General features: G+C 33.1%; 1 protein-coding gene and 1 non-coding gene across 4 annotated transcripts; both read right to left on the bottom strand.

Moving 5' to 3' along the window:
• Positions 1 to 1,216: 1,216 nt before the first annotated feature.
• LOC101265699 (probable magnesium transporter NIPA4) lies at positions 1,217 to 14,309 on the bottom strand. 3 transcript variants are annotated; one of them, XM_004250332.4, is made up of 9 exons: positions 13,805 to 14,309; positions 9,494 to 9,550; positions 7,755 to 7,845; positions 7,511 to 7,671; positions 7,260 to 7,387; positions 6,958 to 7,095; positions 4,671 to 4,763; positions 1,996 to 2,101; positions 1,217 to 1,911 (listed from the first exon to the last, which is right to left on the bottom strand). In XM_004250332.4, the coding sequence occupies exons 1-9, from the start codon at positions 13,968 to 13,970 to the stop codon at positions 1,811 to 1,813; spliced, it is 1,041 nt and encodes a 346-aa protein (XP_004250380.2). In that variant the 5' UTR covers positions 13,971 to 14,309; the 3' UTR covers positions 1,217 to 1,810. The 3 variants fall into 3 exon arrangements, with proteins under 3 accessions (XP_004250380.2, XP_025884051.2, XP_010312833.2); XM_026028266.2 differs by lacking the exon at positions 9,494 to 9,550 and having other exon boundaries at positions 13,805 to 14,279; XM_010314531.3 differs by lacking the exons at positions 1,217 to 1,911; positions 1,996 to 2,101 and adding an exon at positions 2,466 to 3,078.
• A 2,165-nt stretch (positions 14,310 to 16,474) lies between these two features.
• TRNAT-AGU (transfer RNA threonine (anticodon AGU)) lies at positions 16,475 to 16,548 on the bottom strand. Its single transcript has one exon. It is a non-coding gene; the product is annotated as a tRNA-Thr (tRNA).
• Between the last annotated feature and the right edge of the window lie 297 nt (positions 16,549 to 16,845).

The raw sequence follows: 16,845 nt of genomic DNA, 5'->3' as shown, positions 1-16,845 counted from the left end.
CAGATCTTATTTACGTATTGAGAAATTTATTACATTTCTATAAATATTAGTTACTATTAAATATTTACGTGAAATAGTTATATAAATTCATCGAGTTTTAATTTTTGAATTTGAGGGGTAGGGGTGGGGGGTTAGCGTATGGGTGTAGACTTCTCAAGTTTTTTCTTGATTGGGATCTACTTGTTAACAATCATATTTTTCTATTTGTGTGTTTTTATAGATACAAAGAAAGCTACTCTATGAGACAATTTTTCATCTCTCAATGCACAACTAGTAATGACTATAATAGGGATAATATTACATAATAGGATGTCAAATAAGTTGGTTGAGCAAAATTTGAGCAACTCAAATCGAGTAGAGCTAATGAACATCTCATCATCAAACACAATAATAATATACTCTATTTATCTTTACAAATGAGGTTTGAAATAGATAGGGAGTTCGAAGCCAAAAGGAAAAAAAATTATTAAAAATTCCAATAGGGTACATTTTTTTTTTTAATCAAAAGGGCAAAATCGCTCCTGACAGAGCGATTTTTTTCTGACAAATTTAACGTGTTAATTTTTTTAAAAAAAACACAAAAATCGCTATTATGGCAGCGATTTCATTGAAAAACAAATTCTTTTTCCTTAAATCGTTGCCATAGCAGTGACTTGTCAATTTTTTTTTTAACAAATGATGTAGGGGCAAACCGAATGTTGGACCAAAATGTTGTCTGTCTCTATTAACTTTTTTAATGAAAAGCAGCGATTTCAACTTCTTTTTTTTTTAAAAACGCTGCACTTGCAGCGATATTAAAAAAAAAAATTGTCAGAATAAAATCGCTCAGAAGCAATTTTACCCTTCTGGTTAAAAAAAAAATTGATATGCTCTTTCAATATTTTTGACAATTTTTTTTATCCTTTTGACTCCAGACTCGATGGGTAGGTGTATAGAAACCATGTTCTTACCTGTGAAAAATAGAGAAATTATTTCCAATAAATCCTAAGATAAAAAAACTCATTCTTTTTAAAAATAATTTGAAAGAAATGCAAGTCGTGAGTTCAAAGTTTATTTGTACCAAGATGATTTTTGGATAATTTGACCTGAAACAATTAAAAAAACACTTTTTTTTCATTTGTTTTTTTTAAAAAAAAATTATTTACCCAAATCAAAATAACACTTCAAAAAAAAAAGGTGCTATTTTGAGCTCGCATCTAGTAACTTGAACCAAGTATTTCAAAACTCGATAGCATATTCAATATAATTCCACGAGTGGAGTCTGAAGAGGATGGTGTGTACACTGCCTCAAGTTAGCCAAAAAAAAAAAGGTCTATCCTCTTAACAAAAAAATGAGGGAATTGGATGACCAACAGTGTTAGAGAATCAATTACCCTACCTTTCTATTTGGAGATTTTTACAAGTAAAATAGGTACAAGAATGGGAGAGCTCCATATGATTCTCTCCATTTAAAAAGAATTAGGTATTCCCAAATGCATCCATATCTAACTTAACTAAGATATTTAGAGGATTTCTTCAACCACCTGCCTGAATGTCTTTCCTTTAGTTCTGGGGAGATGTCACGAGTATCTGAGTAAGTTCCACTACCGGTGACAAGAGTGATGTACCAGTAACTGGACTCCCATTTACACTTTGTCCTGGAGTAGTTTTATGTACAAAAACTAATGTTAACCTGTGTAAAGCAACTATTGCATTAGCTAGCAAGCCAAACACTTTCTTCCATCTTATTGCTATCCCTGAGTAGAACAGGAAGGATCAATAGTTGTCGTCTCTCCTAAGAAAAACACTGTGATATTCAACTGAATCTTGGCTATCGCATGGATTCTCGATGCTTAAGAGGAATGCCTTCTTCACTGGAGCCTCCTCCTCCATCATATTTAGGATATCGCATAAATGCAGTTGGTGAAGAAACTGTGAACAGAACAAAAATAATTATCAACTCAAAACCAACAAAACGTGAATTATATTGTTACTAATGTTAATTTGAAAGGATACCCTCAACTAAGTCTTTGGTTTTGTGAAGAAGAAAGGTGCCTGACAAAATGGTCACAAATCCACAGAGTTCCGTAATAATTTGAGTTGCAGTTTGCCCATTCCAATCCTGTTCCATGAGCACGAAGGACAATTTAGAAGAAGATAAGATGGTTGAAGATAGAGGATGCCTTTCAAACGCAAGTTGAACTTATCTAAATATTTAACTACTGTCAATCACTATGGCTCAACACTTGAAAGCAGCTATTCCAGTAATTAAGACAAGCACTTATGGTCAATAAGCAGGAGAGGATGGAGAGATTTGCAACTTATCCATGAACCACAAGCTCCAGTGGGTTTGCCAGGGTAAATAAGCATTTCATGCTTGAAGGCATGTGAATGATTGCTTTATAAAATGCACTGAATACCCTAATAATGCAGCTTTTGACCATTTTTATGAACATAGGTAGTTGCTTTCTCAAAAAGACTTCATAGTCACTTATTTGCCATGTACTTTAAATATATAACAGAAAATCAAAGAAATATATAAACTACAACTACTCATATTGTTAGAAAGTTGTGCAGTAAACATGCTGCAGATAATAGACAGAATGAAATGGGGAATTCTGACATTGGTCTATACTCCGTCAAGGCTGGATATAATTTCTCCTTCAGCAATCCTATGATTGACAAATGGCCTTGGAAGTATATTTGGAAGACCAAGCGCCTGACAAGTACTTCGTTTCAGTTGGACAGGTCTCAAAAGACGCTTGTCTAACACAGGATAATCTATCAAGAAGAATTCCTCAAATAGTCAACAGATGCTACAAGTGCAAGACCAACTCAGAAAAGCATCAGCGATCCATTGTACTGTTGCAGCAGACTTTTGGAGCATGTTTCACTCGATTTTTGGACTTAGCTGGTCATGCCATTCAGTGTAAAGAATGCATGCGAAAGCCGGAATGTCTGGAGAGTTGATAAACCATCACGGATATCTAGAGAATGGCACCTGCCTGCATTTTTTGGTGCATTTTGGACATAGAGGAACATGAGATGCGTTGATGGAATTTCAACTCTAATGCGCTCCCTCAAGGCTGGATGTCTTATCTGTTCAATTGGTGTAAACTTTCTCTCATAAATAGCACATAACAGGTTTTGGATTTTGTAAGCTCCCAAATTCTAGTCTAATTTTATGTATAGGAGCAATCAAAATCTTTTTTGCACATGTACTTTTGCTATTTTGCAACTTCTTGATGCCTCGAATGAAATCTTTTTACTCCATCAATAACATATAAACTATAACTGTAAGTCTCCTCCCTCACCCATTAGATGATCAATTCTCTACTTATATTCGCAATTCATTTGTATTGGCTTGTTTGATCAAATTGTCTCTTTATTACTAGAGAAGTCCCGTGATACGAACTACTGATTAGATACGTTTAAGGGTATAAACTGTTATATGCCAAGCTCTACTAGTTAGGCAGTTTCAGAAAATCAAGGAAAGGAGAAGTCCTCAAGAATTATTAAAATGGTTAAAAATTATTCAGAAAGATTGCTGCTTTTTCACCCTTCCAATTTCAACAGTGGGAGGGGGAGGAAGAGAGAATATAGTTGCTTTCATTTTAGCTCCAATTTCATCAATGATGTTTAGAAATTTCTATTCATTTGTGACTAATCTTAAATACTCCCTCTGTCCCAATTTATGTGACACTTTTCGCTTTTCGAGAGAAACAATTTAATTTGACCGGAAATTTGCTCGTGGAATCTTCAAAAAAAATTTAAATGAAATTTATATATTTGTAAACTATGTAAAAAGTACTATAAGTCACAATAATTGACAATTCAAAATAATTAAAAGATATATGAAAAATCTCCGGTCAAAGATAAACTTATTTGAATTTCGAAAACGGAAAAGTGCCAGATGGAGGGAGTACGTAAAATTATTTATTCCTTTAACTAGTCACTAGTCATCTCGCTGGAATCATAAAAGGTCAGTCCCCTCTAGATCAATGTTTAACATAGTACAACTACTACGAGTGTTCTAAAGTTCAACCCTTATATTTTTCAATTACGTTTCTCATGCACCAAAATGGAGGTCTACGAGAGCCTGGCGTGCATTCATACAACACTTACAAAGTTGTATTATTCCCCACTCACATTGGCTAGCAACCACACATTCCTCTGCATCATTGTCACTACTCACTCCTGATCCTGTTTATGTCTAGTTAGGTTCAATATGATTCATCTATGTTTCCTTTACAGGAATTCTATTTTTAGACTTCATGCATACCCTAGGCAACTACATGAGTAACATGATACTAACGAGGTGGCGGAATTGTCGGAAAAGATGACTAGAGTCTAGGATCACTGACGATGCACTAGGTGTTCAAAAAGTCCATATTTAAGATGAAAAATAGGAGTATCTCAGAGGGGCAAAAAATAATTAGGTGAGATGATAAAGAAAATTTTCACCCACAAAAGAAGATTAATTACTTTTCAATTCTCGTCCAAAAGAAAAATCAACAACTATGCATATATTTATGACTATCATTTATTATCGAGCTATACAAACTGTCGCTCAGTATCTTAGGATCTATCTTCTTCAAAATATTTTCATTGAATCAACTTGAACAGTTCAAAGAAAACAATGTGATGTATTAGCTAATGGATACAACATTAGTAAAGAAAAGTAGTTGCACCTTAAACATGATGACGCTGGCGACTATTGTGAGTGATGTAAACGTCACATAGTATATTGGTGATACAAGTGCTGTGTTGAATGTATCAAGAGCCTGCATTTGAAAAGTGAGGAAAATTTGGTCTGAAGGTACAGAAAAACAATGATTTATCCCCAACCCGAAAGAAACAGAGAGGAAAACACCAGTAAAAGACAAGGGTATGCAAAAAGATAAAACAATCATCAGAAATATAAATGTCCTTTGAGTAACAAATGACCAAAATAGGTTCTGCAGCTAAAAATGTAGTCCTATGTAGTCAGTCTCAGTCATGGAGCAACATAAGTTCAAAAAGGAAATCAATCAACTAGGCTTCAACCCAAACTATTCCAAATCGTCTAAATGAATGTGTGTCTATCCATTTGGGTCTACTCAGGCAAATTTCCTTGTTATAATAGTAAATAGGAAAACTAGATGTTATCTAAACCACTAACTTTCCCCAGGTAATATTCAAGTCTCTTACCAAACTAAAAAGACTAATAACAACTTATTGTAAGTGCAACGATAAACTAAGCATCAATCCAAACTAGTTCTCTTTGCCTGTATGGATCTATATGGATTCTTTAATTCCATCTTGTTCAATTCTTAGTTGAGTCTGCGTTGATTTCAACTAATTATAGGTCCTTTAAGGAAATTTCTTATCTCAGACGACCCTTTCTTATTCCCTCTTGCATAGTCGTGATGTGATAATTTCTGATCTTTCCAATCTTGTATGGCATCCATATTTCTGTGATAATCATCTAGATAGTCACCTAAGGGGCACTGCAATGATAGATGCAAATAGTTTTCATTATAAAATTTTGAAATGTTCACTGATCTGCAGAAAGAGCTCTATCTCTCAGTAACGTTCAACATCCATCAAACAACAAACGTATGAAGGTTTTATTTTTCGTGGAGATGTTAGTTTCCTCAAGGTCATTGTGCTCACAATTATGTTATGTTGAGTCTCTAAGAAAGACCCCCTGACAAGAACACTATCTGATCATCGGTAATAACTGGCACCTCGTAGATGCTCCAAAAAAGTTACAAGAAACAAAAGGCATTCCTGATTTGTACAAAACTGCATTTTCCACCCCTTCAAGAAACCCTTCTACATATTTATTTTTTTGTTTGGCTCTTCTATATATCCAGATTAGCGTTGCTTTAATTGAGCTACTTCCAGTGCTCTACTTCTCCATTTTCGCCTGAATGTCCAACTCAGGAGCAAATTTTTAATAGCAGCTACCTAGTCCAGTCTAATGTATTCCAAACAAGTTTAACATAGTACATCATAGTCTATACTCTATTTGCTACCTGACAGTAAAAAAGCAATTGGTCCACATCTTCCTAAGATTGCTTGCACATGTAACACCATCTGACATATGTTATCATCTTCCTCCTCCTTATTCTCAGATGTAAGGATGGCCCCTTTGGCTACTAGCCAAGTGAAGAAGCAACCTTCTTGGTGCTCTAGGAGACCACACAGAGGTGTGCATGAAAAGAGAGAGCCTAGGCTTCTGATGTAGCTTAAGTTATTTTTAGTTATTTTTTCATAGGAGTTTTAACTGTACAAACTTCAACACACTTAGGGTTGTTTGATAGAGTGTATAGGAGCGCTCGCTTGCTGGAAAGACTGGGACTAGATTGATAGAGCACAGGGCATCTGCTCTTTAGCAATCCGGTTCAAAGCCAGTAGCACGAAAAAATAATGCTTGCATCAGCTTGATGTATTATTAGTAATTTGTTTGATATACTTTTCTAATATAACTAATGTTTGTATTAGTAATACACTCTATTGTTTATTGAAGAGTGTATTACTAATATCATCTATTTCTATGCATTAGTAATGCAATGGGTTCCAATGCATGCATTAACATTATTAAAGACACAATTACCCTCAAAAACTTTTTTTACATCCTCTAAATTTTTTTTCTAAAAGATTATGTAATGCATAATATTTTTGGTCGACCAAACCAAACATTGCATAAAAAAAAATCTCATCATAACTAATGCAAGCATTACTAATGCACTATATTTTGCATTATTCTTATACACTCTACCAAACGACCCCTTATTGTAAGTCAAATTGCAACAACAACAAGATATAGGCTGACACCTAAAAGTCCAAGAGCATAAAGATACACCGAGTTAATGTTTAGAACTTCCATACAAATGACTAATATTATCCAAGCATAAAATAACAACAAAAAGAACTGAGAGTACATTCCAGTTAAAATAACAACAAAAAGAACTGAGAGTACATTCCAGTTACCTTGTTTAAGTAGTTCATTTGTGTTAACACGCATGTCACTACGACAACTGCAAAGACCCATGTTTGAGGATACAACAACTGGTTCGTCCCAGAAAACGTTAATTTTAATGCTATTCCTAGTGCCTGGACACTCATAACCTGCCAAATCATTTAAGATTTTTTTCCAAAAATCACAATTAGATCACATGGATGTAGCCCGTGTAGGAATGATGAGATAATTACAAGCTTAGGGAAAAAGAGAACCCGGATGGGGGAGGGTAAAAATGAAAAGCCGAACTCCAACCAGATGGCTGAGTGCCTACCCCAATAGAACCAACGAGTGAACAAACTCCAACATAAGCAATTATATGAGTCTGTCCATATTTTGGAGCATACTGGACAATGATTACGACAACTGCCACTATTACCAAAGTTGCATATAGGAGGAATGCTGCCATGAGTAAGAAATTAGCAAATTATTGTCAGCAAGAAGTTTTGACAATCTAAGCAATCAAACATCCATGCTCACAAAATGTCAAGAAGGTCTCGGCTTTGTCAGCCTTCAAATGCATACCAGGTTCCGTGGCAAGGTCCCAGAGTTCCTTTACAGACTCAATTTGACGTTCTTGAGGAGCATGCAGAACAATGGTTGTTGAGCCCACAACACATAGAACACAACCAACTATTCCAAAAATATGCAGTTTTTCTCCCAATATCATATGAGCAAGTGCAGCACTGCAAAAATAAATAAATAAATAAATATTGCCTCGAAGGTAACAAATAGCAAAGTTGAACAATCATTTCCAGCCTTCTCTTGCCTGATAATAATACTGAGTGCACCAAGAGGTGTGACTAGGACAGCAGGTGCAAATGCATAAGCTGCAAAGTTAGCAATTTCTCCAACAATCACTGCCACAGAAGCAATGCACTCACATCAACCTTGTTTGTCTTCTCTTTTTTTTTTCAAATAGAGAGGTGAGAAGAACATGTACATGGTTAAAATACTTCAAATAAAAATAAAACGACAAGCATGGAAGCCCCATAAAAACATATTCTTTTTAGGGAGAGGTGGAGGAGGAAAAAGCCTTAAGAGAGATATAACTTATTTACAAGCAATATTGGAAAGATTTTCAGAAAATGCATGTATTTTTTCCTATCTAGGCTTTTGAACAAGTAAAAGACCATATTATTCACATCAAAGTAGAGCAAATGCGAAGAACTGAAGTAAATATCCTCGCGTCATTGGTTAGAGAATTAAGAAAATTGACAAATATAATGTGGCTTGAATAGTCAGTGGGACTTCTTAAGACATTAGGATATATCATATATTCATAGCCTTCAAAGAGCCCTCAGCTCCTTAGATCCTGGAAGCCCTTCTATTCTCTCACACTAATGAAGCAAAATAACAACAATTTACATGTTAATGCTATCTTATATAGTTAATTTTTTTCTTCCTTTACTTTTCACCTCTCAATTCCTCTTTCACTCATCCTGGATTGAGAATACAAAATTATCCTTCCCCATATTCAATAAGTTCAGTTACCAAGAAAACCAGCAATACCAGCTTATATAACATGCATGAAAAACGGCAGCGTCTAAAGTGGTTCCAATCATTAGCTGGTTGAATTTTGGAGCTACAAAGGGACAGTTATGGGGGAAAATATCATCCGTAATCTCTCAGACAACTCAATATGCATAATTTATCCTTGACATAGATGTCTATTACCGTAAATTATCCTTATTCTTTTACCGAGAATTTTGTGTTGCCTTTCACAAGTCAAGTACTTTCTGTGACGGATCTTTCCTTTTCCTTTCTTTCCCCCTTGATCAGCTATTAATATTATTGCACCCATGAGGTTCTTGTTTGCATAGATGAATGCGTGACTTCCATAGAGAACCAAATTTTGATGTAGGTTCATCTACCTTTTGGTATACTTCTTGTACAAGGGGATTCCCCCAAAATTAATAAGATCATTTACCTTATCAAAATAAGTTGAAATCAACTGAGTCATTTTGTCCATATTCCTTAACGGCCAAGTTCCTTTTTTCTCTTCCCTTTGAACCATCATAGATGCCTGAATTTTATAAGGTAACAACGAGAATTTCACCATGGCTCTATACTGTTTAAGACTTCACAAGCAATTACACTGACTCAAACGCAAAGTAAGCATAAAGAACATACTGTCCCCGTAACAATCCAATGTCGTAGTCACTACTTTGTAGAAAATAGCCTACTAGATAGCATCTACTTCCTCAAGGAGTTCCCTTACTTGATGAACTTTATTTTCCGATACCAAGTCATAAGTTCCATTAATTGACTGTTTGCAACACCACTTTTCTATTTTCATATTCCTTGCCAATATAAAGTAAAGAAAAGAAAAGAAAAGAAAAATGAGTTATGAAAAAAAATCTCTTTTTATATACATTTAAATACAGTACATTTCAATTCTCATCTCAATAGTCATGCCAAGTCACTAAAAGACATTATTTTGGACCACAGAGGAAACAGTTACAAATCCTCATATATCAGAAGATTGAATGTGATAGGATAACTAACTTGTTATCATTCCTGCCCACCAAAGCGGCTCCATCAAGTAAGAATAACCTCCAGAGCCTGCCATAGCATGTAAAAATAAGTCACATTATCTCTAGGTATGGAAATTGAATTAACCTTTAGAAGCTAACGTTGTTATTCAAGATTACGATGTTTAAAGCCAAGATCTAAGATGAGTAAGATTTTAAAGTGGTAACCCATTTCTTATCCAACAGTTTCATGATATATTTGAAAGCCGAGCACCACCAATGATCCATTTTTCTTCTTTTTTCTTTTTCCTTTTCTGTTAGGATAACAGAGAAATCCTTAAGGGCCAGCCCCAGACCATTCAAAACATATCGAATAATTAATCCATCCTTCTACCATTTTCCACTTAAATACATGGCTTTTGTCTATGGAAGGGTTCAAACCCGTGATATTCGCATAGCCCAGACATCACGTGTTACAATCTTACCACTAGATCAAAGCACTGTGGACAAAAAATTATTTGGAGAATCAGGAAAGGCTAAGGGGAAATGGGACGCTTCATTTTCTTCTTATAAAGCACTTGTCATGTGGACAATTGCAGATGAAAAAAGAAGGATTATATGCGGGTCAATCTGATTGACAATTCTACTGCAGCACACATTTGACAAAAAGAATGAAACATTAGATTAAAAATGAAGCAAATGCCAAAATAACTATAAATCACAGTTGCATCATGAATCCACTTATTAAAAGGGACCAATAAACCAACATATAAATTGAAATACAATGGAAAAGGTTTAGTGATTATATGCACATTGCATGCATTCTTACAATTTTTTTATCCATAACCTTCACAAATAGCTTATGTAGCTGTAGCTCTAGATAAAACATGAGAGCATCCATGTCAAGAACAGGCACATGGGCAAGGATATGAGATATGCCTGAGAGTACTAAAGATATGGGAAATAAGGAAGCATTTTTTTAGAAGCAGAAGAAATGTTGTAGCATGCTCAAATAATACTTTCTTTGAGAAGACTCTGAAAGTAGGTAGAACACCACATTTATGAAAGTTTAAGATTACTTGTCTTCCAAAAGCTATGGACAGATTCAAATGAAATCTTTTCAGGAGGATTAAAACAGATGAGATCTTGAACACATATTATCTCACAATGGTGTACCCATGATCTTTTGTAAATAGTGTCCACATATAAAGAAGTGAACAAATAACTATACGAACATGAGAGATGAAAAGTTTGAGAATAACAACACCAGCAATTTCAATCACCCAGAAGTTGCAAGTTACAAAAACGGATGAGTAACTTCCTTTCAAAATTATCGTTCTAAATCCATTTATGTTATACCAAAATAATTACTTTTCAGGGATTGAATATTTAATTTTCACTTTGTGGTTACAAATGTTAGTGGGTGTGTTGGTTTAATCAGCTTTTTTGCTGGAGGACAGGGTTTGATTATTACTGCCTCTATGTTTAAGACAATAGAGGCCTGTATTTTATTCTTGTTTGATAAAAGAGGGTTAGAGATTGAAACAATGAGAAAATATGCAAAACATGTACACAGAAGGTCTTAAACCTCCACCTCATTTACACAAGTCGACGCTACTGACCATCAAAGACAGGCTACGCCATGAAGTGATGTCATTTAATTTATATTTATTGTTTTGCACATCTATCTATCTATATATATCTTCTATACTATTCTAAAAGTGGGAACCAAAAAAGTTAAAAGTTGAATTACCAAAATGTCCATCAAATATTGAACGATGTCTTTGTCCTTCAAGGAAACATTATTTTCATAACATTTTCTTTTCAGAAAAGTAAATATACATTCAAATAAATATTTTAAAAATAATAAGCAAAAGAAATGTGGTTCATTGAATGGTGAGCTCTAGTAAGCTTTTTATCTTAATGAAATTTATTTTGTTGGAGTAATTAATTAGACTGTCAACCTTTATTACAAGAAATGATATCTATTTATTAATCCACTATTTCATGTAATACCTTAAGGACTGATTCATGAACCAATATAATTCAATTCATATTCCCCACCTATATTGCACAGACTCTCCAAAAATGTTGTCGCACCCGTGACAAATACTTCAAAAATGCACTATTTTCGGAGGATCTAACACACACCCAACGACATATTTGAAGAGTCCGAACAACATAGTTCCCCCCTAATGGTCCTTAAATACTTTATTTATGATTTAAAAATGTTGAGAGCTTTATATGATTGGGGAATTTCACCGTGAACGGGGAAGAAAGACTTACAGATGCTAAATATATCTTATGTACTTTCCTCTCTCATTTCCCATTTTCACTTGAGTTCCTTTATTCTTTGCCCATGTATGGCAGATTGCTTGGCATTTTTTTTCTTAGAAACTCAAGTTCGATTTTGCCAATAAACTTCAATTCTTATTTTCATCTGGCATCAGAGCAAGTATATATTTTTATCACTGCCCAGTCCCATACCTATATATTTGTTTGATGGTTTGGATAAAAAAAATTCATGGTGTTTGGTCTTCTCAAGTTTCATTATTTTTTGGGGTAAATTAAACCTATAAGCCTCTCATTTAAAACTTCAAGTCTATCATTTGCTTTTTTTATAATTTTCTTTCTTATCGCAATCAACACAAGCATTATAATTCATGGAAGGAAAAAGAAAATAAAGAAAAACTGATTGTATAATCCACTAAGGTTCTTTAAAGGAATTATACGCGCAACGCGCGTTCCAGACCTAGTTTTTATATGCAACTTCCCAACGAAGCAGAGTCGGATGACATTATTTTGACTAACGTGTGTCTTCCCTCAAAAAAGGATATGAGAATCATGATAATTAATCACCAAGGATGGTGCTATCATGAAAAACACTCCTACCAAGATGTTTAAATTACAATGGATCCAACATACAATTATATCCAACATGCTCTTGTTATGGATGAAATAAAGGTATTATAATGTCAAATTACTCCACTTAAGAGGGTCACGTCTTCTTTTAACCTAAGAGAGCTCATAAAAAGTGGACATTGATAGAGTCAAGAAGTTGATTTTACAAACATCCTGCACACAGGTAGTTATCCCCTTTTGCAGTAAATGAAACCTTAATTATCAGGAGTGCAGCAAACAGTGAAGCCTCTGTTGTTTAATAGGCCTGTTATAACCTGAAGCTGTGGGACCAAACTAACCATATAAATATAGTATATTGTTTGTGATAAGGTAAAAGTAAAATATCTCAACTGAGCATATACGTCTAGTATATGTGAAGCTATGGACCAAATTTAGCACCTAATTCTCCCTATAGTGGATAACTAAACAAAACCCAAAAACAATGAGAACTAGACAAGGATCTCATATCAATATTCTCTGTAATCATCCACAATGTCTCCCAGATAATAATGAATCTCCTATGTTCGGTTTCGGTTTTCGTTTTCTACTATATATTAAACAAAAGAGATCTTAAGGATATACTTCAAACCATCTCAGAACCAAACATGATAATAGGTTTAAATCCACACTAAGATTTTTATATTTAGTGCCAAAAGATTTGTTGTCTAAACCAAGTGTCAATGTTTCCCAATTATTGATCGCAATCACTATATGGTATGTTAAAACAATAAAGAGTGTCATAAAGCAATTCAGAACAGGAAACTTTTACTGCCTAATTATATGTTGAATCTTATTAACAAGAGTCTAACTCATTGTTAACATACTGAACAATTGTTTCTGCCAACTTAATATCACAAATTCTTAATCTTTTCAGAAAATTAGGAATTTTTTTGGAACAATGTACTCCAACAAAGATATCAGTAAATTCAGCAAAACCATAAAGTAAAACAGAAAAAAGAAAAGAGTGAAAAAAAGAAAGTAACACTAAGAAATTAAGCTGTCGCCAAAGTAATCCATTCAACCAATTTAAAAAATATAATTAGACACCAGAAATGACAATTGAACCAAACAAAAATACCACTTCCTGAAGTCTTAAGAACATAACGAAAAAGTCACACACAAGTCACGCTTAGCGGTCAATGAAGTGGTTGAGTACTTGTAGAGACAAAACACATTTATTCTCAGTTGTTGCTGGTGGAAGGTGGTATGTATCCGTGATATCATTTTTGTGCGCTTAGGCTGCACCAGACACCATGGTTATAAAAAAAGAGCCCAGCTGAATTTCAAGCATTTCTGATGTGGGTGAACCAATAAATACATAAAGTGCATTTCCCAAATTCCAACTCAGTTCATAAAATCCCATGAAAAAGATTAGATATTTAAAGAAATTAAAACCAAGTTCAATTTAGCAATTTCTTATACATGGACCAAAAAGTAAAGATACCTGCCCTGAGGCCAGATGCAGCAGCTTTTTGAAGACCCTTTTTCTTGATGATAAAACTGGACCCAATAAATAAACTAGAAGAAATAGCCAAGCAAAGACCATTAACATTATCAGAGGAGATTTGTTGAGGGTCCCCAAAGCTACCGGACTGCTGTGAACTCCCCATATAGTTTTTTTCTTCTTCTTCTTCAATAACCGAAAAGCTTCAGTAACACATAAACTTTCTTTTGCCATTCCATCAGAGACCCATTTTCCCAGGCACAATTCTTAACACAATGAAACTCGAAAACCCCAAATATGATTTTTTTAAAAAAAATACAGTGTCAGTGGTTGATTCTGAGGGCAATTTTCAAAAAACAAAGTGTGGACGGACGAAGGAATCAAAGTGAAGAAGACGATAAGAGTCTTCGATTTCTGTTTCTTCTTTGATCGGAGATTCAGCACAGAGATCGATCTTCCTTTTGCTTCTTGTTATGCCAATTTAATTCAAATAACATGCAAATATTCTTATTTTATGACTATCTGTCCTATTTATTTAACGTTTTTCGTATAGTAAATAAAAAATTTATATTTGTATGATATAGCAAAGTTTGCATTATTACGCTTCATAGCAAATATAAAACTGTATAATTCGTTATACATATACAATTATATAATTCGCTGGTCTAAATTGTATAATTTGCTGGCCTAAATTGTATAATTCACTATCCTATTTCACTGCAATTGTATAATTCGCTGTCTATTTCGTTGCAATATTTTTATAAAATTTGTTTTGCATACAATTGAATCGAATTAAAATGTATGTATATTGCATAATTATAATTGTATAGCAAGAAGATATATGTTTTTCTCCCGCTTTATATAAAAACAGAAACACAATATATACACTTCTGTTGTATAAAGCTAGAGAAAATTGTATTTCACTGCAATTGTATAATTCGTTGGCCTTTTTCTCTGCAATATTTGTATAAAATTTGCATTTGTCTACAATTGAATTGAAGTAAAATGTTTGCAAATTGTATATTTTAGTGTATAACACGAAGATATATGTTTTTGCATATGTATATACAATTTTCTCTCGCTTTATACAAAACAGAAACAGAAATTATACACTTCTGTGTATAAAGCGAGAGAGGCGAGCGAGAATGGGAGAGTGGCGAGCGAGATTTTTGGGAGAGAGGCGCTTGACAAACTTTGACTAACGTTTGCTATGGAGCACAATTAAATCAAACCCTAGCTACTCCATTTATTTTAGGTTATTAATTTGCTATTATATACAATTTTTCCATAAAATTATTGTAACATGTATAATTCGATTTATGTAATTTATAGATATATAAATTTTATTATAGAAATAAAATTGAAAATTCATGCATAAATTTTCAATTGTTTAATTCTCACAAAATAAAATATGTTACATAAATTAAAATAAAAAAATATTTAAATATTATACGTTTTTTTTTGCACGATTTTATTTCTTTTTTAAGTGTTTGTACTAATTCCTTTCTTGGGAAAATATTTTTAAATTATTTTATGCTCTGTTTGAACGATTATTTTATGATATATCATATTTTATCGTGTTATATTTATTAAATATAATATTTAAATGAATGGTATGTTAACCAACTGATGACAAGTATTAATGTGATCAAGTGAAATGGAGCTTGTCTCTAATAAAGTGACAATTCATTTTGATCTCATAAAACATAACATATACTTCTGCGAAGAATAAAGAAATAGCATCAAATCATATTATTTTCCATCATAACAAGGTATTATATGGAAATATTGACTCTTTTAACTTTTAATTTGATAATTATTTAAATATGAATTATTTATTCACGTTAAATATCACTTGACATTATTTTTAAACAAAAAGAGAAAATAGTCTAGTAGAAACATCATTAAATATTAATTGAGTTGTGTTTCAATAAACAGTTGATGATAGTTCTTATATAAATTACTCACACATTTGATAGTTCAAAAATGATATTCACGAAAAATGTCATATCTTATATGTGATATTTATTGAAGGCATAGGCACTTATTGAATATTTGAACTCAAGTCAAATTATATTCATTGAACACATAGGCGGCCACATGCATGCTGAGGGTACGCATGCACCTAGCAACTTTTAAATCTTGAGGGTGTCCCTTATTATTAATTTCGAGTCGCCTCACACTATACCAAGCATGACATAATATATGTCTTAGTTAAGATTGACATACTATATGTCTTAATTAAGATTAACAATTTTTAAATCCTGATTGTGTCTTATTTTAAATCTTGGTTCGACTCACGCTATACCAAACATGGCATAATATATGTGCCCCATATTTTAAATCTTGGTTCGACTCACACTATACCAAACATGGCATAATATGTCTTAATTAAGATTTCTCTTATGCGAGGTTGGAAGTAAAAATATTTATCATTTAAATAACTCCCTCTTTGTCTATTTTAAAGTTCTATTTCCTAGTATTTATTTGAAGTTTTAATCAAATGTTTTTGGCTTAAATATTTATTTTATGTGTTGGAACTTAGAATTAGATCAAATGTTTTTGGCTTAAATATTTATTTTATGTGTTGGAACTTAGAATTAGTGTTCATACAATTTAATCTTGATATAATATATTTAACAGAAAAATAATTAATTAAAAAAAAAATAATGCTCTTGTTGAGAGTCGAACTCAAGACCTCCCGCTTACTAAACGGGTGCTCTAACCAACTGAGCTACAAGAGCTGTTGCACGTTCTGATTAACTAAAATATCTAATCTCAAATAAATAATCTATTTAAAGTTGGTGACAATTAAGAAGATTGTTAGTAAAAAATAAACAAATAAAGATAATCAACAAATATCAGCAGGAAAAATGTAAGTTTTATCCAATATGTATGCATCGTGTCTAATAATGCAAGTTATTAAATAATAAATTAAAGATAATTAATAAATATTAGTGAGAATATTACTTTATTGTATCTTGTATGTTTTTCATTCACATATTGGATATATAATGGTTTTATAATTCTGAATTTTAAAG

The sequence above is a fragment of the Solanum lycopersicum genome, chromosome 11 (genome assembly GCF_036512215.1).
Source record: "Solanum lycopersicum chromosome 11, SLM_r2.1".
Lineage (NCBI taxonomy): Eukaryota > Viridiplantae > Streptophyta > Magnoliopsida > Solanales > Solanaceae > Solanum > Solanum lycopersicum.
This window is presented reverse-complemented; position numbering and strand designations above follow the sequence as displayed.